Source organism: Salvelinus namaycush, chromosome 4 (genome assembly GCF_016432855.1).
Source record: "Salvelinus namaycush isolate Seneca chromosome 4, SaNama_1.0, whole genome shotgun sequence".
NCBI lineage: Eukaryota > Metazoa > Chordata > Actinopteri > Salmoniformes > Salmonidae > Salvelinus > Salvelinus namaycush.
The window spans coordinates 24,934,450-24,961,283 of record NC_052310.1 but is presented as its reverse complement, the minus strand read 5'-3'; the positions used below and the strand labels follow the sequence as shown (position 1 = coordinate 24,961,283).

The 26,834-nt window shown below is 42.9% G+C and overlaps 1 protein-coding gene across 1 annotated transcript; it reads right to left on the bottom strand.

Annotated features, from left to right (window-relative positions):
- Positions 1-237: 237 nt before the first annotated feature.
- znf281b (zinc finger protein 281b) lies at positions 238-21,228 on the bottom strand. The gene is made up of 7 exons (XM_038991551.1): positions 21,118-21,228; positions 10,654-11,153; positions 10,293-10,397; positions 9,952-10,075; positions 9,488-9,571; positions 6,138-6,256; positions 238-2,942 (listed from the first exon to the last, which is right to left on the bottom strand). Exons 2-7 carry the CDS (start codon positions 11,095-11,097, stop codon positions 1,353-1,355), a joined length of 2,466 nt encoding a protein of 821 aa, XP_038847479.1. The 5' UTR covers positions 11,098-11,153; positions 21,118-21,228; the 3' UTR covers positions 238-1,352.
- Between the last annotated feature and the right edge of the window lie 5,606 nt (positions 21,229-26,834).

The window sequence follows — 26,834 nt, the reverse complement described above, 5'->3', positions numbered from 1 at the left end:
GAAATTGTTGCATGTTGTTTATATTTTTGTTCGGTATCAATACAGAGGTCTTCTCAGAACATTGGGTTACATACAGTAATGGCAAATCATTTGTACAACCCTTCCCCTTGACCAAACCGTCAAAAAAACACAAACAAAAATACATCTATTCAACCCCAGTCTAACCCTCCCTACAGAACAACAAACCACCCTATCCCACCCACCCCCGTTCACAGTTCTCTCCTCTAATAAAAAAAATTAATAATAATCACTTGGTTTTGCACATCCTTAATTGAGTTGGGATGTTTTCAGTTTTCAATCACAATTTTGTTTTTCAAAGTGCTTGTTTGATTTCCACTGACAAAAAAAAAGAACGTTAACAGCCAGGAGTGGAGTGGAACCCAGTAAAAAATGAGCGACAACAGCTGTTGAAACGTCGCCAACGGGGCCAGCACATTTCCTTGTCACGGGCCACTGAAGGGGCCATCCAAAACGTGCACGGCTAGACAAACATCACTTGACACTGTATATAAAACAAAAAAGGTTTGCGGACTGAAACCTCTTTCCATTGAGCCTGGACTGTGTGCACTATGAGTTCTTGAGTGTATAAATATCCGTGTTAGCGTGTGTTTTACATGTGGCCCTTTACGGGGGGAAATGGAAACGGTCATTTTCACATTGACACAGAAGTACCGTAATCTCTACACAGCTACACGTAGAGGAAAGGGTTGTTCAATGGCGAAGAAAACTGAACAGGAAGATCCGCTGAATTTGTTTGTCTTTTTGTTCCCCCGCTCCTCGAGGGATAAATAGTAACAAAGCTTTGTAGTCTCAAAGTACACTTAAAAAAGTGTGCGAATTGCATCTCATAATACAAAGTTCTCCTTATTACACAATTTTGCCTTAATACCTGAGTAATACGATTCTAGTAACAGACAATATATAACTTTTTTTGCCATTTGAATTCTGGGCCTTTCCCTGCCACAAACGTATTATTATTGAAATTATTAACATCATTCATTATTACTTTACAACTGTATGATGATTGGTAAAACAAGAGTTCAAAGAAAAATCATCAAGCTTAGCTAACCCCTAATTTTTCATTTTAAATTACATTAAAATCTACGTTTACGTTCATATCATACCAACTACGCTAACAAAATAAAGACAAAATACAGATTTTTTTAAAGGAATATAAAAAATTGCATTTGAGGCCTTGAAGACCTTCCCCTGGTAGAGTTCTCATTATCAACATTTAATGGCAGTGTTTAAAAAAAAAAAAATTGACCTTGCTACAAGAACAAAATGTAGAGGGGTATAGGGACACAAAGAAAAACACAAGACCTGCAACTAGGTTCACCTCGTTTTAACCCTTACCTGAAACTTTGGCTTGTTGGGGTTTTCGATCCTGTACTTACTGGCTCGCTGACGTCAGCTAACAAACTGGTATACCCTGAGAATTCTGACACGGGAGTTCGTATTCTGTGGTCGACCTCGGCCCCAGTGCTGTAGCCCAGCGGGGTGCGGCGGCCCGACTTAAATTGGGAACCGAAGGCCTGGGCGAAGTTCTCGATCTGGTAGGTGGCCCGCAGGTCCATTTCCTTGGGCGTGTCCAGGTCGGAGTAGCTGCCGTTTCTCCCGTTGCCCTTGGCCCCCTGCTCCTTGGGGGCTCCACCGGCGGCCGTCAGCTCCTGGGGCGTGAGCTGGAACGTGGGGGAGTGGTGCTGCTTCTCCAGCTGCTCGGTGAGCTCCTGAGAGGGGATGAGCTGCTGGTGGCCAGCCGCCTCCAGGCCGCTGAGGTGGAAGGCTGGCTGGGAGGGGGAGCCCACCACCATGCTGTAGTGTGACTTAGAGGAAGACAAGGAGGAGGAAGAAGAAGGGATGGAGGGGATGGGCAGTGGCGAGGAGTCGGTGGGCGGGTAGCCGCACTCCAGCGGAGACGTAGTGTATACATGTTTATCGGAGAAGAGGGGCCCCGTAGGGCTGGAGAGCAAAGGGAAGGGCCCGCTGGGTCCCAACGTGGGGAAGGGCCCGCTGTGGCTGGTGCGCTCCAGGGCCTGCAGAAGAAACTTGGAGTACTCACTCATGACCACCTGCTTGTCGCCGCCGTTGGGCGAGTCGCCGTCCAGCTCTGGGGTGACAGGGGCCGCCGGCTGCAGGGTCACGTGGTGCGGACCACTGTGGTCCGAGAGGTCAAAGGTCACATCGTGGTGGTGGTGGTGCGTGCCATCCGACTTGTGGCTGTAGTGGTCCAGCAGGCTCTGGAGCACTTCGTCCGGGATGACCGACTTGTCGTGGTGCTTGAGGTCCAGGGGCGAGGTGTCCAGCATGGTGAGGGTGGGCTCGTTGAGGTGTCCCAGCGAGCCTTGGATCACGCTGCTGGCATGGGGCTGGCCCATGTGGAGGGAGGGTGCCGCGTAGTCGTTGTTGGCCACGTGTTGGAGGTAGCGCCGCTTCTTCACAAACTGCATGGCGTCGTCGTAGTTGTTGCTTGTGGCTGATGGGCCTCGTTTCGCGCCTCCGCTGGAGGAGCCCTGGATGAGGACCATGGCATCTAGCCCTGAGCCCCCCGCCAGCTCCATGGAGCCCTGCTTCTGAGACAGCAGCTTCTGCCCCCCGTCCTCCATGGGGACGAGGCCCTTCTTAGCCTTCTTGAACACCAGCTTTGGTGTGCGGCCCTGCAGGCTGGGGTCGGAACACTCCATGCCGTAGTCCTGCAGGCCCCCGGACGACGCGGTGGTGGCAGCAGCCTTCTTACGCTTACGATCACCGCCCTCGCCTGCGTTTTTGGACTTGCCCCTCTTGCATGCAGAGGTGGCGGTAGCGTTTCCCTGAGTGAGTGAGTAGTTGCCCTGGCCCATGTCCCCGTGGGCAAGCTCCAACATGCTGGGGTCCGGGCCCTTCTTTATGGCTTCTCCGCAGGTCCGCTTGTGCTTCAGTAACCGATCCGTCCTCGAGAAAAACTACAGGGGAACAGGGGGAGGAGATGCAGAGTATTTGAACACTTTCTAGTCACTGGATTGAGCAAATGGCTCAACGACAGCAAAATGCATCGGCCCACTGTTAGATGCACCCAAAGTGCTCTTGACCAAGCGTTATGGTTTGAAACGTCTGATGACAGAGCACGTAGCAAGCATCCAACAGTGTGGAACACCCATGATATTTTGAGCAAACACATTCTAGATTGAGATAAACTGCAAACATCAGTCTAACATCAGTCTAACATCAAGAACTGACATCAATAACTGGGTTCAAATAAATGCGTATTCAAGTATGTTACTAAAATACATAGAAAATGTGTATTAAGTATTTTCAAATAATGTGGCCAAATCAGCTACTTCTATTTGACATATGGTATTTTCAAATAAATTCCTATAAAATGGACAAAACTATTTTCAAATACTTACTTCCAAATACATTATATCAAATACACCTAGGACCAAGCAGACCTTGGTTCAAGTGCATTTAGTACTTAAACCTTTACAGTTACGGGAATTGGCCAAATTTGAAATGTTTTTACCGGAAGAAATATGCGAATAGAAACATTAACAGAATAAATATGAGAAGCATGTGTGTAATCATGGTAGCAAATGAAAGGGAACACTTTGGAAATCCACAACAGTTCACCTGACCTGACTTCAAACCTGAATCCAAACATTACACTTGATTTCATGTGCATTTTACATTTACTGTACTTTTTGCAGTATTTGTCAATGAAATAAATCTGAAATAACACTGGATACATTCAGTAACATAGTAAGAATATTCATGAGACTAGGGGTTAGGTGCATCAAACAAAAAAACGACAAGGGTTTGAGTGAGAGGTCTAACTGGTGTCTCCAAGTAGCCACATACAAAATGGACTGGTTGATTGAAGCAAGGAAATATGTGTTCCAACAATGAGCTGCATTTTTGGAATAATTGAAATTGTCACTAGTTACCACAGCCACAAAGTCAAAATGGCCTATATTGTAAAAATACAAAACTAAAATTACATTTTTGCTCTTCATTTAAGGTTAGGCATAAGTTTAACAATGTGGTTTAGATGTAAAATCAGATTTGAAGAGAAATCGTACAAAAAGCCCGGGTTTATGACTGCGGGGACCCAATTTGCGAACTGCTAGTGCCATTTAGAATTGGTTAGCCTAAGCTATAACCCCCTAAACAAAAACATTAGTTTGACAAAGAGCGTATATTCATCAGAATCATTATCCCTAGGCCTACTCAAGCATATGTCATCCCCCCCCAGTTCAAAGTGTAATTGTTATTCCATTTAGAAAATTCCAAAAGGCCAAATCGAACAACGGTATATTGAAAAGACATTTGTTTGTAACCCAGAAAGACGTGGTCTTTAAACTCGCCAAATTGAGCCCCGTTTCAAATGATCACTCTTTGAGAATAACTGTTCCAGACACGAGATGCGCGGCGCACTATTCCGTTCTATTTTGTTCTGTTCTATTACATCATGTTTTTTTACTATAAAATAGATGGGTCTTGACTGCGATATGGGCTCGGGAAATAAGAGGGTATTGTCTACTAAATTAACAAAACAAGACTATGCCATTGCACAGCCATAGGCTTCTACAAGCAAGCGCCACTGAGGTTACTACCTTTTTGAAGAGCGTGTTGCATAATATAACCAGTTGATATTACGGTTTCAATAAGTGAATCTTAAAATGACACTTTTTTCCCCATTTTCTTGACTGTACAAAACATTAGGAACACCTTTTTTATTGAGTTGCACCCCCTTTTAACCTCAATTCATTGGGGCATGACTACAAGGTGTCGAAAGTGTTCCACAGGGATTTTGGCCCATGTTGACTCCAATGTTTCCCACAGTTGTGTCAAGTTGGCTGGATGTTCTTTGGGTGGTGGACCATTCTTGATACACACAGGAAACTGTTGAGTGTGAAAAACCCGGGAGTGTTGTGGTTCCTAAAACTCTCAAACCGGTGTGATTGGCACCTACTACCATACCCGTTGACAGGCAATCAAATATTTTGTCTTGCCCATTCACCCTCTGAATGGCACACATAAACAATCCATGTCTCAATTGTCTCAAGGATTAAAAATCCGTATTTAACATCTCCTCCCCTTCATCTACACTGATTGAAGTGGATTTAATTAATTACATCAATAAGGGATCATAGCTTTCACCTGGTCAGTCTGTCATGGAAAGACCAGGTGTTCCTAATGCTTTGTACACTCAAGAGTCTGAGGCAATTTAGCAATTAGGATTCGTTATCTGTAATGGTAATAAATTAGGCATTGTTGCGCACTGTTGGCATATAGATAATTAGACAATTTCCCCCCTTCAGTGTGGGCCCTTTTTGAAAAAAATAGCTATTTTTGTCACTTGAGTACTCAAACACAAAAAATGTCAAATGACTATCGCTACTAGCTAAGTTCTAAAATACGATGTTACAGTGCTAGACTTTCACAAAGAACTTCAGAGACACATCGTATTTCTGTTGTGCATAGAATAGAGTCATGAGTGCATTTGGGTGCTTGTTCAAATGATCATTCTCTTTACAATATGACCAACATGGGCTCATTCTGTTCAGAAGAACCCAGGGTATGACGCCATGTCATCCTCGTAACTGTACATCAAACAAAGCGATCATAAACGTTGATATACAAATGACAAGTTTTATAATACGGAAATGTGAAGTGCACATTTGGACTCACGGATGTGTTTGCTTTCATGACATCAAAATATAATTGTCAACGTCTCAGAACACATTGATTTACAGCATTGCCCTCACTCAGACAAAACATTTGCAAAAGGAGCCCAATTAGCGGGAGGGTTGGGGGCATATTCTTGTTGCGAGTAGTGCTCAAGTTTAGAAAGGCTGTCAGTTGAATCCCATACAAAGCTGAAAAGGCGGAGACCCTGAACTCTGACTTCATGTACAGCTTACTGTGTTCCATTTTAGGAGCTTATCAGTAACCAAAATCTGCCATTTTCAACCCGTTGTGAGAGTTAAAGGCTACATATTTGTACTTGAATATACTTAAATAAATACATTTTTAAAAAATACTTACATCGAAATGTGTTTGAAAGTATTTTAAATACTAATTTGACCACAGGTCGGTTGCCAATCAAAAATCTGTTCTGCTTTGAGGGTAAAACCTAGTTACCCTTGTGACTGACTGACCTGTTGGCAGGTGTCACATCTGTATGGCTTCTCTCCGCTGTGGGTCCTCTTGTGTCGCTCCATGTGGTACTTCTGGATGAAGCACATGTTACACTGGTCACAGCTGAAGGGCTTCTCTCCTAAGAAAAGAATGGGACAACATTGACGCAGAACCAAAATGTTGTTTCTCTTTGCTTATTTGAGCTGTTCTTGCCATAATATGGACTTGGTATTTTACCAAATAGGGCTATCTTCTGTATACCAACCCTACGTTGTCACAACACAACTGACTGGCTCAAAAGCATTACGGAAAGAAAGAAATTCCACAAATTAACAAGACACACTTATTAATTGAAATGCATTGAAGGTGACTAACTCATGAAGCTGGTTGAAAGAATGCCAAGAGTGTGCAAAGCTGTCATCAAGGCAAAGGGTGGCTACTTTGAAGAATCGCAAATATATATTCTTTGGATACTACATGATTCCATGTGTATTATTTCATAGTTTTGAAGTCTTCACTAGTATTCTACAATGTAGAAAATAGTACAAATAAAATATAACCCTTGAATGAGTAGTTGTCCAAACTTTTGTGCGCGTGCACACACACACAGAAACTATTCAGACCCCTTGACTTGCCACATTTTGTAACGTTACAGCCTTATTCTAAAATGAATGAAATGCATTTTCCCTCAATCTACACACAATACCCCATACTGACAAAGTGAAAACAGGGTTATATGTTTTGGCAAATGTATAAAAAAATATATTAAAAAAACGAAATACCTTATTTACACAAGTATTCAGATTCTTTGCTATAAGAATCAAAATTGAGCTCAGGTGCATCCTGTTTTCTTTGATCATCTTGAGATGGTCCTACAACTTGATTAGCAGATGTTAATCCGAGTGTAGCGGAATGCTTGTGCTGATAGATAGTACTGCACTGTAGGAACTAACAAGTAATCTAACAATTCCACAACAACTACCTTATATATATATATATATAAACACATACACACAACTGTAAAGGGATGGTTTAAGAATATGTACATATAAATATATGGATGCGCGATGGCCGAGCGGCATAGGCAAGATGCAATAGATACTATAAAATAGAGTATAAACACAATAGATGAGTAATGTAAGATATGTAAACATTATTAAAGTGACATTATTTAAAGTGACTAGTGATCCATTTATTAAAGTGGCCAATGATTGAGTCTATGTAGGCAGCAGCGTCTCTGTGTTAGTGATGGCTGTTTAACAGTCTGATGGCCTTGAGATGGAGACTGAAAAACAGCTTCTCGGTCGGTCCCAGCTTTGTACACCGAGGAACTTGAAGCTTTCCACCTTCACTACTGTCCCGTCGATGTGGATGGGGGGGCGCTCCCTCTGCTGTTTCCTGAAGTCCACGATCATCTCCTTTATTTTGTTGACGTTGAGTGAGAGGTTGTTTTCCTGACACCACACTCCGAGTGCCCTCACCTCCTCCCTGTCTCGACTCGATGTATCCTACCTTCACCACCAGGGGGCAGCCCGTCAGAAAGTTCAGGAACCAATTGCACAAGGCAGGGTACAGACCCAGGGCCTTAAGCTTAATGATGAGCTTGGAGGGTACTATGGTGATGTGGTGTCCTTGGAGTCCACATGTGGTAAATTCAATTGGACATGATTTGGAAAAGCACACCTGTCTATATAAAAGGTCCCACAATTGACAGTGCATGTCAGAGCAAAAACCAAGCCATGAGGTCGAAGGAATTGTCCGTAGAGCTCCGAGACAGGATTGTGTCGAGGCACAGATCTGGGGAAGGGTACCAAAACATTTCTGCAGCATTGAAGGTCTCCAAGAACAGAGTGGCCTCCATCATTCTTAAATGGAAGTTTGAAACCAACATGACAGAAGCCACTCCTCAGTAAAAGGCACAGCCCGCTTGGAGTTTGCCAAAAGGCACCCAAAGGACTCAGACCATGAGGAACAAGATTCTCTGGTCTGATGAAACCAAGATTTAACTCTTTGACCTGAATACCAAGTTTCACGTCTAACGGAAACCAGGCACCATCCCTAAGGTGAAGCATGATGGTGGCAGCATCATGCTGTGGGGCTTTTTTTTTTTTACAGGGGCAGGGACTGGGAGACTAGTCATGATTAAGGGAAAGATGAAAGGAGCAAAGTACAGAGAGAGATCTTTGATGATAACCTGCTCCAGGACCTCAGAATGGGGCGAAGGTTCAGCTTCCAACAAGACAATGACCGTAAGCACACAGCCAAGACAACGCAAGAGTGGCCTCGGAACAAGTCTCGATGTCCTTGAGAGGCACAGCCAGAGTCTGGACTTGAACCTGATCCAACATCTCTGGAGAGACGTGAAAATAGCTGTGCTGCGACATTCCCCAACCAAGATGACAGAGCTTGTCTGCCGATCCTCTCAAGAACAGGAGAAACTCTCCAAATACAAGTGTGCCAAGCCTGTAGCGTCATACCCAAGAAGACTAGATGTAATCACTGCCAAAGTAAGGAGTAAAGGGTCTGAATACTAATGTAAATGTGATTTCAGTTGTTTATTTTTTATACATTTGCGAAATATTATTTGTCATTATGGGATAATTGTGTGTAGATTGATGGGGGGGGGGGGGGAACGATTTGATCAATTTTAGAATAAGGCTGTAACATAACAAAATAAGGAAAAAGTTAAGGGGTCTGAATACTTTCGAAATGCACTGAGTGTGTGTATGTAGATACACACACACTACCAGTCAAGTTTGGACGCACCTCCTCATTCAAGGGATTTTCTTAAATTTGTACCATTTTCTACATTGTAGAATAATAGTGAAAACATCAAAACTCTGAAATAACATATATGAAATTATGTAGTAACCAAAAAGGTGTTAAACAAAACAAAATATATTTTATATTTTGAGATTCTTCAAAGTAGCCACCTTGCCTTGATTACAGCTTTGCACACTCTTGGCATTCTCTCAGCTTCATAAGGAATGCTTTCCCAACTGTCTTGAAGGAGTTACCACATATGCTGAGCACTTCAAAATATATTTTGATTTGTTTAACACTTTTTTGGTTAATACATGATTCCATATGTGATATGTCATAGTTGTGATGTCTTCACTATTACTCTACAACGTAGGAAATATACAAATAAAGAAAACCCCTTGAATGAGTAGGTGTCCAAACTTTTGGCTGGTACTGTACATGCATACAAAGAAAATGGCATTCAGGCATGAGGGTTGGGTTCATTTCCATTCAAGAAGTAAACTGAATTTCAAGTTGAAATGTCTCTTTGAATTTCCATTTACTTCCTGTATTGACTAAATTGAAATGGAATTGACCACAGCGCTGGCCGTCATAGGTCAAGACTCACCACTGTGGATCTTTTCGTGCCGCTGCAGCAGGTACTTCTGGATAAAGCTCATGTTACACTGACTGCACCGGAAAGGCCTCTCACCTGTGCGATCAAAAATACAATCACCCACTCTCCACATTAATTGACTATCAGTGGGGGGAAGCAGAAGTTGGCTTTATTCAAGTCTCAGTTCATTAAATTCAACTTTTTGGATAAACACTGCAGAAGAAGCAAACACGCTAGGGTAAGTTACAGAGTGAAAACCTAAAGGGGATAGTTCAGCCAAATAACAAATTTATATTTGTTCCCTTACCTTGAAAGCAATCTCTGGACAGAATCAGCAATAAAACACTTTGCGGGAACAGTGTCTTGTTTACCGAAAGGATTTCACTTTAGGATCAATAGAATGGCCTAAAAAAAAAAGTGTACACTCCTGCCACCTCAAAATAATTCCCATGCGGAAAGCACTGAAAGCCTCTCACCTGTGTGGATGAGCACGTGTCTGCGGAGGTGGTAGGAGCTGCGGAAGGCAGCGTTGCAGTGCTCGCAGATGTGCGGTTTGGAGTTGGGAGAGAGGCCGGTCCCCTCGCCGTCCAACATCATGGCCTGTGCGGGGCGCGGGACAGAATGAAAGGTCAGAATAACATCAATTCTGAAAGGTCAGAATAACCGCAATTTTGCGTCAAAGTGTAAACATGTTGTTTGAGGGGACAAACTGCTGTTAACATGACCTGACCACAGCAAAACTGATCTGCCGTGCGACTTTTTGGTAGCTTTGATTCTAAAAATGCATATTAATGTAAATGCTAGAGATGTGCTCTACCTTGGGTTCTCCACGTTTTCTTCTGGCTTTCCCCTCCCCATCACTGTTGCTCTTCCGTCTCCTTCCCGACGTCTCTTTGGGCCCTTTCTCTGGTCTTCCAGACATCTGAGGACAAAGCAGAGGAGGAGGTTGGCCGTGTAGACAGATACGTGCTTATGATGTGATATCTCATGCACACAGTGTGAATATTCTCAAAGGAGCGATAGGTGCTATACTGATAACTAATTTTGATCTTCACAGAGGGCGTACAGTACCAAAGACAAACATATCAAAGCATACATGATAACTCTACAGAAAATATCTATTGAGTGAGGCCCCTTTTCAGCCACTAAAACTCTAGAAATAAACATGGGTCCCTCACCGGCTCTCCCATTCGGACATTGCCGAGGCTGAGGTCGTGTAGAAGCATGTTCTGATGGTTGTGGTGGTGGCCTCCACCAAACTGCATCTCCAGCATCTCGTTGCCCTTCCCCACGCCCCCTCCGCCACAGCTGCCACCCAGCCCTCCTCCTCCCCCGCCACCTCCGCTATAAAGGGGCATGCGGTAGTCCAGCTCGCTCATCCGCTCTTGCTTGATGCCCATGCCGTGGAGGAAGCCGTGGGCGTTGGGTGGCGAGTCGCGCTCCTTCTTCATGATCATCTCCTGGGGCAGGTCACCCCCCATGACCGACTGCGAGGCCAGGCGGGTGAAGCTGGTGACGGGCGGCAGGTGGCTGAACATGAGCATGCCGGGGGCAAAGTTTGGGTCCATGCCCCCATTGCCTCGCAGAAACTCGTTGCCTAGCTTGTCTTGGATAATACTCATGGTTGGTCAGCACGTGTAGAAAGGGGAAACACTAAATGGGGCCAGGTGGGGATGTCCTGGAAGAGAAGGGAGGAGAAGAGGCTAAGTATAGAACCACGTTATCAGTTTTACAGTTTACAATTGTTATTTAGCAGACGCTCTTATACAGAGTAACGTAAAGGATTAATTAGGGTTAAAGGGACATTTCACAATTGTTCAACTTCATCTCCAGCACCACCTGTGAAATTGGCATGTTTCTATGTTTTTTGGGGGTGGAAAAAAAGAGGAAGATATTTCCAATGACATCATTGACTTTAACCAATGAGTAGGCATTGCCTACTAATTGGTTGACTTCATTGGAAACCCTTCTCTTCCTCCATCTTTTTGACTACAAAAAATAGAGATGTACTATTAGCACATGTTGATGTTGGGGTGGTGCTGGTGAAATTTCCCTTTAACTGCCTTGCTTGAGGGCATGTTGACAGATTTGTCTATGTCTTGAGTTGAGAGAATATAATAGAAAAGTTGTTTTCTCCTGTGGCTTTTTGCATGAGAGAAAAAACAGGACAGTTATTACGAGGAAGATATAGGCTACAAGCCTGCAATCTTGTAAAGCAATCTTGTAACCCTGACCTCAGGGCTAGACTGGTCCCAGGTGGAGTCAGCGTGTTCTCCATTTCCCCAGTCATCCATTAATTACTTGATTGGATTTATTGGGCTTTGCCTATCTGGAACAGGATGCATGAGCAATTCTATTTCTATGGAGTGAGGCTATGATATAGTGGCTGGGTTATGGTTATCAAGCAAAACTTCTGTGGCTCCTTTGAAGACCTTTTAAACATCCTGCCTCTTTGTTTACTTGAAGCAATATAATGCTCTAATGTTCGATGTAGGATAGCTCACATTTCCAAATGCCAGGCGGCTATAGCTAAATCAAATTGCCATGATTAAAGAGGGCAAAAATAACTATGCTGTTAAACCAGGGACTAATTTGCCTAGTCCAGTGCTATCATGCAAAGCACTAACGGAGCGACATGCGTTATTATATCAATGTCACATAAGGTTCACAGCGCCGCAGCAAAATCAAGGCCATTACTAACCGCGCTAAGTCTCTCTCACCGGGTCAACAAAGATTAAAGAAACGACTTAAGCTAAAGCAAAGCTTAACCTCTTGACTGCAGGCAGCATACCCCCAACAATGGACCAAGGCCAGCAGCTGTGGCAGTCTGAATGGAATATCTGCCTAATAAATGGTGCTGAAGATTTTGCTCTCGAAAAACCCAGCACATTTAACGAGGCATTCTGCCTTATCCCATGGGTTCTCAGCTATAAGCACTGCTTACAGGTGGGGACCATGCAAAATACAATCCCCAACACTGTTTTAATGTTTAGAAACGTCAATAACTCAACGCTTGCGATGCGCCCTGCACACCAATTTTCAGATAGGCACTAGACTACCCGAACAGTGGACATCCCCTGCAATCGGACCTTCGTATCGATCTACATCCCTATTTGATATGGAGACTTAGAAAAAAGATTCACCCATTTTGAAAGTTATTGTTTTTGTGAATCTGAGTGAAACTATCGATTCCCTGGGTCATTTCACGTGTATCCGAAGCTATTATCGTTCAAGCCTGCAGAAAACCGGTTGGTATGATGTAGCATTGCGATAACGCCGCTCTCACTACACTGTTAGTAATTTGACTTTTAGATTGCATACAAAATACATCTCAGATTTCAATACTGTCCAATGTCATAACGCAGGAGGTTCTCTTTTTGTTTTTGTTATATTCCCATCTCGAGAAATGTGTAATTTAACAGAGGCCCTAACACATTTCTCCTATTTGTCTGCCTTTTCAGTCCAGGGTGCATTGCATGGTGTCGTCGCGAATGTCAGACTCCACTCTGAGGCACATCGATCTCCAGGTTGAACATGGTGAGATTGTAGACTCCTAAATTAATGGTGTTGGTGATTTTACAGCTAACTAGCCACTCCACATGGTGATATTGAAGTTGGTATTACTGTGAGCCGCTACATTTGCTAGCTAGCCAGCCAATAGAGAGAGCATTGTGGGTTTTGTAGTCAACTTGAGCTGCAACAGATTTCCACAACAAATTTTCATGTTGCTTCCAACCTTAACAAAATGAAACATTTCACGAAAAATGTTGTTCTTACATATTAGTGTAACACTAAGTTATAGGAATTAGTGGTTTTGGAGGATTCTTTAAGTTGTCTGCATGCTCCCATCCAAAACATTTTGTGCATATATTGTGACAACATTTTGGTCTTCGTCAAGGATTTTGTGCACAAACATTTTTCTCGAGGTATGCCCAAGTTCGGGAGCTGAAGTCTACGGACCTTCGTTGGCCATTGGTCAACAGTAGGCATTCTTCAATTAAGTGTTTGTCATTCAACGATACTCATTTTCATGCTAATTTTTCCACTTGAGAAATACCGCATGGTAGATGAAAAATTGTGCGACTAAGATCTCCTCTGCAAAAAACATCAAAAGTAAATGGCAGATTTCTTGAGTTATCTTAGATTAATTTGGACTATTTTGAGGAAGTGTATACTGGCTCTGGTGTCTCAAGAGACATAAACCGTGCTATTGTGGGTTTTTTCAAGTTTTTCAAGCGAAGGTCTTTAAAGGGAGTATGCGACTTGGGCTGACGCCATTCGAGTCAACAGTTCGATTATATGCACGCAGCTCTTGCTCCTACACCCTCCTTTTTCTTTAACTCATTGTTATTACAATTGCATTCGGGAAGTATTCAGACTCCTTGACTTTCTCTACATTTTGTTACAGCCCTTATTCTAAAATTGATTAAATTGTTTTCCCCCACATCAATCTACACACATTACCCTATAATGACAAGGCAAAAACAGGTCTGTAGAAATTTGTACAGCTATTTTCAGGTCTCTCCAGAGATGTTGGATTGGGTTCAAGTCCGGGCTCTAGCTGGGCCACTCAAGGACATTCAGAGACTTGTCCTGAAGCCACTCCTGCGTTGTCTTGGCTGTGTGCTTAAGGTTGTTGCCCTGTTGGAAGGTGAACCTCCGCCCCTGTCTGAGGTCCTGAGTGCTCTGGAGCAGGTTTTAAAATCAAGGATCTCACTGTACTTTGCTCTGTTCATCTATCCCTTTAATGTGACTAGTCTCCCAGTCCGTTGCTGAAAAACATCCCCACAGCATGATGCTGTCACCACCATGCTTCACCGTAGGGATGGTATTGACCTGTTGATGAGTGCTGCCTGGTTTCCTCCAGACGTGACGCTTAGCATTAATTTCAAATAGTTTTATCTTGGTTTCATCAGACCAGAGAATCTTGTTTCTCATGGTCTGAGAGTCCTTTAGGTGCCTTTTACTGAGGGAGGAGTGGCTTCCATTAAAGCGTTGGGCCAGTAACCGAAAGGTTGCTGGATCGAATCCACGAGCTGACAAAGTAAACATCTGTCGTTCTGCCCGAGCAAAGCAGTTAACCCACTGTTCCCTGGGTGCCGAAGACATGGATGTCGATTAAGGCAGCCCCCCAAACCTCTCCGATTCAGAGGGGTTGGGTTAAATGCGGAAGACACATTTCAGTTGAAAGCATTCAGTTGTACAACTGACTAGGTATCCGCCTTTCCCTTTCCTCTGTCTACTACCATAAAGGCCTGATTGGTGGAGTGTTGCAGAGATGGCTGTCCTTCTGGAAGGTTCTCCCATCTCCACAGAGGAACTCTGGAGCGTTGTCAGAGTGGCCATTGGGTTCTTGGTCACCTCCCTTCTCCCCTGATTGTTCAGTTTGGTTGGGCAGCCAGCTCCAGGAAGAGTCTTGTTGGTTCCAAACGTCTTCCATTTAAGAATGATGGAGGCCTCTGTGTTCTTGGGGACTGTCAATGCTGCAGAATTTGGTACCCTTCCCCAGATCTGTGCCTCGACACAATCAATCCTGTCTCGGAGTTCCACAGACAATTCCTCCAACCATATGGCTTGGTTTTTGCTCTGACAAGCACGGTCAACTGTGGGACCTTATATAGCCAGGTGTGCGCCTTTCCAAATCATGTCCAATCAATTGAATTTACCACAGGTGGACTCCAATCAAGTTGTAGAAACATCAAGGATGATCAATGGAAACAGGATGCACCTGAGCTAAATTTCGAGTCTCATAGCAAAGGGTCTGAATACTTATGTAAATAAGGTGTTTTTTTATTTGTAATACATTTTCTAAAAACATGTTCTCGCTTTGTCACTATGGGGTATTGTGTGTAGATTGATGAGGAACATGTTGAATTTGATCCATTTTAGCATAAGGCTTTAACGTAACAAAATGCATAAAAAGTGAAGGGGCCTGAATGCTTTACAAAGGCACTGTACACGGCAAAAAAAAATTGACCAATCGATTGGTCGAAAGAACAATAATAGGCTACACTGATAACTCATGCTTGACTGCCAAACGTATACATGTCCCCATAATATTTAAATTAAGGAACTGTGATAACCATTATTTTAGCAATTCATAGTATATGCCCCCCCTAATAAAAATGCCTCCCATCCTGCTGATTTGAGCTGCTGAACAGTATTTGAACATGAGATGCATTTATGGATGAGAAAGTGAACTTGCGCATTCCAAAAACAATTGCACAGCGGGGAATCAGGGATGCCCTGCTTTGCGATCTATTGCCTAGGACATCAACAGCCAGGAATTCATTAAATAAGATATATAGGCACAGCCTTTTTTGCCCATTTTGGCTTAATTAAATTGACGCATTTGGCGATGATGAACTTCAATTCCACTTGAGCATTGTAGAATAGCTTAGCCATACTCATTAATAGCATAATCTATACTTTAATATACTCTTGGTGAATTTACATGGCATTGCAAGATAAGACATTGCGAGATACAGATTAAAGATATAGCCTACGTGCACGGTTACGACTGACTGTCTCCCCCTTGCCTGCTCTTTATCTTAGCTATGAAAGATGTGTGTGTTCAGTCTTCGGTCTGTTGCGTCTAGAATACCTTAGCCTACTCATTGATAGCCCCTACTTTAGTGAACTTCAGACATTTCAAGCCAAGAAATTGACAGATACAGCATGGCAAGATACAGCTTTTGAATACCGACGCATGGTTAGGACTGTCTGCCTGGTTGTCGACTTGCTTATCTATGCCCCTCCCCTCCCCAGCTCCTTATTTGCTGTGAATGACGCAAAAAAGTTTGTTCTCGGAAGTAGCCAATGGCAACTACGACGGGTAAGGAGTCGAGGAATCGAGTCGTTTGGAGTCGACTCTCAGCGACTACTTGTTTATCCATGGTCTATGCAAATATTACAAATGTTTATACTACAGCATTGTAGAATACCCATTTCTGATTGGTTAGAAGGGCATTCTGAAATGCACATTAAAACCAGATAACGGGACAGTTGTAAAAGATAACGGGACACCTTGCAATCCTGACGCAATATGCACCTACACATGCAGACCATACTTGCTACAAAGTTACAGAAAGCTAAACCAACAACCACACTACATTGTAAATGCAGATCCACCGAGGAAAAAACTTAGCTAGCTAGTATTGATGTTACAGCAAAGATGTGTCTTTTAGGAGCATTTGATAGCCTAAAGTGGTGAGTGATGAACTAGAGTTTCTCCGGTCCCTATGTTGCAGTCTGATTGGGGTTGGACAGTATCCAGATTTTCATATCATCATACCGTCCTTCTCTCACACCGGGATTTCGGGTATAAGCGGTTTAGTGGGCGCCAAAAAAACGCGAAAAAGTCCATTGGGCGTCTATATATGGCGAAGCTCAATGGAGGCTGCTAGCTAAATATGCTAACGAGCGCAAACAATATGCCAAGACGAGTAATCAAGCTCATAAAGTTCTACATATCTAGACAGGAGCTACCGAATGTCATTGTTGTTGAGTTTGGACATTACAGGAGAATGTGAACGAGACTTTGTGCAAATTAACAAAGTTTTGGCGAATTGCAGCACTGGCGCTCCAGCAGCATGTCTACAAGATGTGTGGAGTCTGGAGTCGCTAGGGCAACTGACCTGCCTGCTCTAAGAAGAGGGGGGAGGAGCAGACGGGCTGAGAACAGAGAGGAGAAAAATACAAGGAAATCAAGATAGCAATGGCAGCTGTACAAATAACTCATCCAAAAGGGCTTACCTTCTCAAACACGGCAGATAGCTAACACAATATGCTTCCCCGTCACCTTATTAATTCAGCCACTTTTAGATAGCAAAAACCCAGGGGTCGTGTCTACGCATAATTCTGTGTTTTTCACGCAGGAAAAAAAGATTAAAACGCACAACAAATATCTTGCTGCGTTTCGTAAACACAGACCTAAAATGCTTCATTGTAATTTCTGCTCGGCATTAGACCATTTCTGTGCTCCAGATGCACTTCTATACTCGGATGAGAGTTCATGAACGGCCATTCTATCAGCAGACAGCGCTCCAACTGATGAATAGCTTCTTTGCTCCAGTACTTTCAGTGTAGCCTATTTTTCTCTGGTAAAACGCAAGATTAACTTTTAGCAAAACATTAGGAAATGTAGCTGGCTACATTATTTCTATAACAGGCGTAAACATTAAAAAACTATGCATGGTCATCATATTTCTTTGTTGTAAGCTCATTTACTTGTGTGGCTGCCAGCCAAATAGTGTTGTACTTCTGTTGTCATCTGATGAAAATGGAAGATATTTTATGTTGAATGTGTTGCACTAATGTATTTGTGATGGAAAACGATAGTTGCACGTCCCTGATCACCCTAATGAAGCAATAAAACACTACTTTCAATATAAATCTTGACCCCTGTCAATACACAGCTGGACTCATCTGCTCCGGCTTTCTCCTGTTGTGCTATTTAAGTGATAATGCCCGAGAAGCCGGTGTTTGGAGGATATATTGGCACGGGTCCTAGGCCCGAGACGAAGCCGAGGGCTGGAAAACTGTGCCAATTTATCTTCCAAACGTCAGCATCAATAGCATTATCACTTTTATACAACGGGTTAACATATTCAAATAATGATTGACATATTTTCACAAACCGCTATTTTGATGAATTTATTCATACTAGTTCACTCTTCCACAAGATACAGTCAAATGTGGCGCGATTATGCCTGGCATATAAAATGTGTTCTCTCGTCAGAAAACCGGTGTTCAGAGGAGCTAGTCAACAACACAGTGAACACAATCACTTCAAACTGAAGCTGGAATGACTGCAAACTAGCTGCACTTTTTCCAATTTACATTTCTTTGTATACACCCATAAAAATTATGCCAGCTGATTCATGGTTTCGACTGTCAGAAACGCTGCCTGCCTGTCTCGTCCCGACACGTTCATTACTATGGGACAGCTGGAGATCAAATTTGAATATTGAAACAATGTTACAAATGTCAGACACAGACAGCAAGGTTTATAAAAAAATCGTAGCTGTTGAAAAATAAACGTTAATCTAAAAAAAATGTGAGATACTGTTTATATGCTTTTTATATAGTGGAGAAAAAGTTTTTAAAATGCCTGGCTGGGCTGATGAGAGTGGATTGCGCAGTCAGATGGAACACAGTAAATAGGCATTTTAACATCATAGATTTAGCCGGTAGTAAGTTGTGAAAAAGACATCGGCTGGAATGCGGTTTTAACCAATCAACATTAGACCCAACGCGGAGTGCCTAGATACAGCCCTTAGCCGTGGTATATTGGCCATATACCACAAACCCCTGAGGTGCCTTATTGCTATTATAAACTGGTTACCAACGTAATAAGAGCAGCATTCAGGGCTCGAACCACCCAGTTCATAATTACAAACAAACACGTGACTGGCTCAACTGTGCTTGGGAACTAAGTAAGTAACTAAGTAATTAAAAATGTGAAATAACGAGACAGGTGAAATAAGAACGCAATCTGCTTCCTCTAACGCATTGCACAAGTTGCCTGCAGGTATTTACTTAAAGTAGCAACAAATAGTATCATTTATTGAAAAACTTCACAGTATTGATGTTATTGAAAACCCATCCTGTGGCTATTTCCAAACACTATGAGGTACACCTCCTAAGCCTATTTCTGATTGGCTGGAAGGGCTTTTATAGAGCATGCATTATGGTATATCCTCACAGTAGAATTCAAAGGCTATAGTTAATGCTTACTTGTTCTATTTCTGACCTGCTTTTGATATCAAAAGTCGAATTAAAAACATTATTGGCATTGCTGAATTCGATTTTCATAATAGCAAGCTGATGGTTTGGTTAGCTAAACTAGCGAGTCTGTTTGGTTACCTAGGCAACTACTATAGCTATCTTGTAAACTTGCTAACTACTTGAGTGGATGTTGAACACATTTCCACAGGCAAATTAACAATTATACCAATGGTATAAACTGGGAGGTTCGAGCCCTGAATGCTGATTGGCTGAAAGCCGTGGTATATCAGGCACTATACCACGGGTTTAACAAGACATAAATGTTTACTGCTCTAATTAAGTTGGTAATCAGTTTATAATAGCAATAAGGCATCTAGGAGGTTTGTGGTGTATGGCCAATATACCACACCCCCTCGTGCATTATTGCTTAATAATCAACTCAGGGCTCTATGCGTAGAAAATAATGAACGACATGGAAGTTGTTATTCTCGATGCGCTAGCAGCCCCTTGTTGATGATCTCTTACTTATTGTGGTCCTAAATGATTCATAATAAAATATTGCCCAAGATTCTAACCCTCTCAAATGACCTTGTGCTCGCCCAATACCAATTAGACATCACCATAACATTAGGTCCGTGAAGAATAGTGTAGCCAGCCATCACCAATCAAATGTAGGCTAGCTACTTCTGAAACATTATCCAAATCACGTGTTACGTGCGACATTTTGTATATCACATGCAGCCAAACAAAAATCGTTGCTGCAATGTAAAATGTGCACGTTTATGTTTTCCCTTTCAAATTACACTGTCTGGTTGACAATTTATAAAAATGTATTACCCGGGATGTGAACACCTTGAATTTGCTGCCCTTGACAATTTATAAGAACCACAGGCTTTAGTCACTGCCTGTGATAAACACATCAAATTACACGGTCCACTAGTCTAAAACAAACCATATTTCACCTTGAATTTAGTAACATAATGTAGTATAACGTTAAAACTGCTCTTTGGCTGACTATTCCAGCTGGATCCTGAACGGTATTGTTTAGTCTAGCCTACCATTTGGCTACGCGACATCGAATTACATGGAAAGCGGATGGGCTTTTGTGATGCATAGCTAACTAGCTAGCTGGCTACAATGAAACGAATTACGTTAGCTACCTACCTAGATGTCCTCGCCAGCTTTGCTGATACAAAACACACTTCTGTCACATAAATGCAATACTATTAAAACACAATAACACGGGACAACAAATCGACTCATACAGTTTGAAAATAGAACCTAGATGGCGACGGCTCAATAATAATGGTTAACGTTAGCTAGTTGTGCTAGCTAAATCCAAGTAACGTTAATCTCAAACTGACAAAACATTACAGTACATTACCCTGGGATTCAATGGCTTTACAGGTCGCACGACCTTAATAAAAACTAAAATACTGACATTAGCTCACGGTGCGCGAGGAGCACATAATATTTACCCATTTATGAAAGAAGATTGGTTTGTTGCCCTTGGTTGGGACCAGGCTCGAGAAATACATTCTGGTCATCTCTGGCGTTCCGAGTATATTTATCAAACTACAGTAACTAGCTAGTTATAACCGTAGCTAATTATAGCTAGCAATTATCGCTGCATTTAGTAATACATTATGTATTGTTTGGGATCTAAAGTTAAATTGCACCGCATTCTGCAAATAGTAACTACGGATGCTATGAGCCAAATTAGTGCATACCAGCTAGAAAGAGCTAGCAGCTCAAACTGAGACCCCGCATTACTATGATCCATGCAACAGAGAAACAATGATGCTCGGCTTTGAATGCATCTCTCGCTGGTTGAAACGATTTTCGTTTGACATTTCCACATAACTCGACAAATTTCAACAAATACTCCAAAATAAATGGAAATGTATATTTACCTATACATGACCGCTATTTGCATTAAACGTTCGTATTTTCTTCCCTTTCTCGTTCTTTTTACGTTTTATAGCCAAAACATTGTTGTCTTGGGGCCCCTGCTTTCTTCCATCTTGTCTTGGCGCGGGGAATTATGGGTCTAGCGAGCGGACGGGTCCTGCGAGGGGAGGAGACAGGGGTTTCCCCTAGTCAGCGCTATCTGGGGTCCTTGGGACGTCCATACCATGAATCAAAAACCCTAACCCTTAACTTTAACATTCAAACTTCAATGAGGTAGGGACTTCTCAAGGAACCCGGAAAGCAATGAGCTTTCCACTAGCTTTGATAGCCACAAAGTCAGATTCCACAGCCGCAAATCCCAAATTGGCAAAAAAACTAAAATTAATTTAAGGTTTGTGTTAGGAATAAGGTTAGGGTTAGGTTTAAAATACAATTTTAAGAATATATATTGTATAAATGGGCTGGGTTTATGACTTTGTGGCTATAGAAGCTAGTGACGACTGGAGACAGGCAAGAGAGTTACTGCAGACTTGCAGTACCCTAGAGATGGCTAGTGTGACCTAAGGTCGCGACATCCTTTTCCACTGTCAGGTCGATATTGTTGACTGGAATATTATCCACTATATTTTGTTTTATTTTATTGTGGTTAAATTGTAATTCTGTAAGGTAAATCATCATTGCACTGTAGGTTAAACAAATGCAGATGGGCTTCTGATGATAGAAGTCACAACATTCTGAATATTGAGTTAATGTGGTCTTTTGCAGTGGTCTTTTGCATCATTATTTGAAACAAATGTGATGATAGGGTAGGTGTCTGCCCATCTCTCTCACACACACACACACACACACAAACACACACACACACACACACACACACACACACACACATTTTTGTTAAAATTTTCTGGTCAATCACATACTGTAAGTGTTCATTTCATTCAAAAAGTAAATAAGTCGTTCTTTATCAATATTGCAATGTTTTTCAATGTAAAAATGTTACAGTGAAGCAAGTTAAGAAAATTTCAAGGATTGGGGTCCCTCCTTTGGGTTCAAGCTCCAGCTGTGTTGGGGACAGATTTCTGTGTAGCAGCTTTAGTCTGGTGAGCTTGAAGCACAGCCACTTCCTCATCCACCTTGGACCACAGGGACTCTGGGAACTTCAGCATGTGGAGCAACTCAGAGTTTTCTAACTCCAGCAGCATGTCTGTGATCGTCTTAGACTGGCAGGGGTGCATGTTCTGTATGAGGGTGAAGAGATTCTCACCCAGTATTTGCTTCTGTTCCTGAGGAGGAAGAGCAGCAGCCAACACAGAGGCCATTAGAGGCTCCTGGGTATTGGGTTGCTTTGTAATGTTGTACTCCTGGATGGGGGAAGATATGAGAAATGATTCACAAGGACAACAAAGCTTGCTTCAGTTACATTTGTAATGAAATAATGATGCAAAAGACCACTGCAAAAGACCACATTAACTCAATATTCAGAATGTTGTGACTTCTATCATCAGAAGCCCATCTGCATTTGTTTAACCTACAGTGCAATGATGATTTACCTGTGCGCTCCTTTTATAGGAATTTCTTGACATCAAAAGAGCCAGGGATTTTTCTGCCATTGAAATCCTTGAACGGGCTGTTTCCGGTTGCCAAGTCCAAAGAGTGTAATATTAAAAAATATATAACTTTTTCCCCAATAAAATTTCAGATTGAAAAAACGCTTTCAGTGTAAACATAAACGAGTAAAACCAGATATATAGTATGTAGAAAAGATAATGGAGCTATATTTTTCTAAATAATATAATCACTGAGAGCTAACTACTAAGTAAAAGCTAGACAGTTTTTCTCAGCTCCATGGCAGAATATGTTGAATTGCAGGAAATGAGTTATAAAATGGCAAAAATGTCTCTCAACTTCCAAGGAGAAATTTGTAGAATTGAAGGACATTGGCTTAAAAATGCCAAAATTACTCTACACCGCCGAGGGCGGGACCTCTAAAACTGTATCCACATTTTGTCCGTGCAGACGGTTCAACCGTGCCCCCTGCCACACCCACCATCCAAGCCACTTTTTGATCCAGAAAAAAGCCTGAGAGGACACATATCGTACATGTATTATCGCACTCAGGTGAATGATTATCATATTGCTTAATGGTACTGTATAATACTGTATGAATAAATGTATGTATTAATTTCATTCAAAAGTAAAGAAGTGCTTCTTTATCAATATTGCAATGTTTCCAGATGTTTTTCAATGTAAAAATGTTTTCTGACATTTTTATTTCAATGAAGCAAGTTTCAAGGATCGTGGTCCCTTCCTTGGGTTCAAGCTCCAGCTGTGTTGTGGACAGATTTCTGTGTAGCAGCTTTAGCCTGGTGAGCTTGAAGCACAGCTACTGCCTCATCCACCTTGCTGTGCTCTACCTCTATAGGAATTTCTTGACATCAAAAGAGCCAGGGATTTTTCTGCCATTGAAATCAATGGGTGGGCCGTTTCGGGTCGCCAAGTCCAAACAGTGTAAAAAAAAAATGTCCGCTTTTTTCCCCAATACCATTTCTGAATAAAAACTTAAAATGAGTAAAAACCAGACAAAATATGTAGAAAAGATAACAGACCTATTTATTTAAATAATATCATCTATAAAAACTAACAATCAGCTAAACATCACTTTATGCTGTACAATGTCACGTCCTGACCATAGAGAGTCCTTATTTTCTATGGTAGAGTAGGTCAGGGCGTGACTGGGGGGTTAGTCTAGTTTATTATTTCTACGTGGGGTTCTAGGTTTGTTTTTGTAGGTGATTGTGTATGATTCCCTATTAGAGGCGGCTGGTTGTCTCTAATTGGGGATCATATTTAAGTAGCTGTTTTTCAAACCTGTGTTTATGGGATATTGTATTTTGAGTAAGTGTATGTAGCACCTGTGTAGTCACGGTTCGTTGTTCGTTTATTGTTTATGTTAAGTTTCACTATTAATAAATTATGTGGAACTCAACATTCGCTGCGCCTTGGTCCGTTTCTACAAACGATCGTGACAGAATAACCCATCACAACAGGACCAAGCAGCATGCCCAGGATAAGAGGGTAACATGGACTTGGGATGAGATTCTGGACGGGAAGGGATCCTGGACATGGGAAGAAATCCTGGCAGGACAGGATCGCCTTCCTTGGCGGGAGACGCAAGGAGAAAAGGGAGGACAGCGACGACACCGGGGTTCGCGGCCACAGAGAAAGCCCAAAGGACAGCCCCAACATTTTTTTTGGGGGGGGGGACATGGAGTGGTCGGCGGAGCCGAGGAGTGAACCAGAGCCAGTCTGGGAGAAGAGGGATAAACTGGAGGAGAGTGAAAGGAGAGAGTCAGAGACCGTCAGAGAGTGGATGGAGGTATTGGAGGATAAAGAGCGGAGAGAGTTGTTAAGTTGGTGGAAGATGCACGACAGTTGCCCTAAGGAGCGTGTAATTAGTTTAATGCCACCTGAGTCAGCTCCCCGTACTCGTCCTGAGAAGTGTGTTAAAGTTCCGGTACAATTGATGCCGGCTATACGCACCAGGTCTCCAGTGCACCTTCACAGCCCAGTACATCCTGTGCCAGCTCCTCGCACTTGCCGTGTGAGGTGCGTCATCGAACTGGTACCATTGATGCCGGCTATACGCACCAGGTCTCCAGTATGCCTCCCCAGTCCGGTACGTCCTGTGCCTGCTCCCCGCACTCGCCCTGAAGTGCGTGTCACCAGTCTGGCGCCACCTGTGCCGGCCCCACGCACTAGGCCTCCAGTGCGTCTTCCCAGTCAGGTGCGTCCTGTGCCTGCTCCCCGCACTCGCCCTGAGGTATGTGTCACCAGTCCGGTGCCACCTGTACTGGCCCCACGCACCAGGCTTCCTGCGACGATCCCCAGGCCGGAGCTTCCGGCGACGGTTCCTGGTCCGGAGCTTCCGGCGACGGTCCACGGTCCGGAACCTCCTGCGACGGTCAACGGTCCGGAACCTCCTGCGACGGTCAACGGTCCGGAACCTCCTGCGACGGTCAACGGTCCGGAACCTCCTGCGACGGTCAACGGTCCGGAACCTCCTGCGACGGTCAACGGTCCGGAACCTCCTGCGGCGGTCAACGGTCCGGAACCTCCATGGCAGGAGCCCTCCTCTGCACCGATGTCCAGGCCAGGGCCGGTGTCCAGTCCCGCTCCATGGCAGGAGCCTTCCTCGGCATCTAGGTCCAGTCCAGGCACAGTGTTCAGCCTGAGTCCATGGCTGGATCTACAGGATGAGCGGGTTCTTTGGCCACTACCAGAGCCACCCCCGATGCTGGCGGATCAGTGGGATGAGAGGGTTCTTCGTGCTGCACCAGAGCCACCACCGACACTAGACACCCCCCCTAACCCTCCCTTTTGTTTTCAGGTTTTGCCCTTTGGGGGGGGGGGGGGGGGGGGTACTGTCACATCCTGACCATAGCGAGTCCTTATTTTCTATGGTAGAGTAGGTCAGGGCGTGACTGGGGTGTTAGTCTAGTTTATTATTTCTATGTGGGGTTCTAGGTTTGTTTTTCTATGTTGGTGATTGTGTATGATTCCCAATTAGAGGCAGCTGGTAATCGTTCTCTAATTGGGGATCATATTTAAGTAGCTGTTTTTCCCCACCTGTGATAAACACAGAGTAAGTGTATGTAGCACCTCTGTAGTCACCGCTCGTTGTTTATTTATTGTTTTTGTTAAGTTTCACTATTAATAAATTATGTGGAACTCAACATTCGCTGCGCCTTGGTCCGTTTCTACAAACGATCGTGACATACAAATGCATTTATGTAGCCCCTTCCTGCAGTCAAATTACCAAATCGCCCTCCAGTGGCCACATGGGTGGAATGTTATTAATATTTAATATAATCCAGTGTTTTCTCAAATGGTTGTGTTATATTCAAGTCTTCTGTGATGTATACAAAGTGTAATACGGGGATACAAACTCAAAATTGAATATATTTCAAGTCTATATCTGACATGATACTGGTGTCTTATTTTTTATAAGACCATAACCATGTGTGTGAGGTGTATACTTTTGTGTTAAGGTAGACTTGTTTAAGACTACCAAGGAACACTCTGTGACCCTGATTTAGCCCACTGCAGTAAAAGTTTAATAAGGCACATTTCATTCTATCATACATACAGTGCATTTGGAAAGTATTCAGACCCCTTCCCTTTTTCCACATTTTGTTACTTTACAACCTTATTCTAAAATGTATTAAATAAACAAATAAACACACAACACCCCATAATGACAAAGCGAAAACATGTTATGAACGTTTGCTATTTTATTTTTAGAATTATACAGAAATACCTTATTTATGTAAGTAATCAGACCCTTTGCTATGAGAATTGAAATTGAGCTCAGGTGCATCCTGTTTCCATTGATACATTTTTTTAGATGTTTCTACAACTTGATTGGAGTCCACCTGTGGTAAATTCAATTGATTGGACATTATTTGGAAAAGCACACACCTGTCTATATAAGGTCCCACAGTTGACAGTGCATGTCAGAGCAAAAACCAAGCCATGAGGTCGAAGGAATTGTCCATAGAGCTCCGAGATAGGATTGTGTTGAGGCACAGATCTGGTGATGTGTACCAAAACATTTCTACAGCATTGAAGGTCCCCAATAACACAGTGGCCTCCATCATTCTTAAATGGAAGAAGTTTGAAACCACCAAGACGCTTCCTGGAGCTGGCCGCCTGGCCAAAC

Excerpts from the sequence above, each read along its gene's own strand:
- znf281b (XM_038991551.1), bottom strand. The coding sequence starts at position 11,097 with ATGAGTATTATCCAAGACAAGCTAGGCAACGAGTTTCTGCGAGGCAAT. Across the intron at positions 10,076-10,292 it reads GAAAACGTGGAGAACCCAAG|GCCATGATGTTGGACGGCGA; the intron begins GTAGAGCACATC and ends CGCCCCGCACAG. Across the intron at positions 2,943-6,137 it reads GATGTGACACCTGCCAACAG|TTTTTCTCGAGGACGGATCG; the intron begins GTCAGTCAGTCA and ends GTTCCCCTGTAG.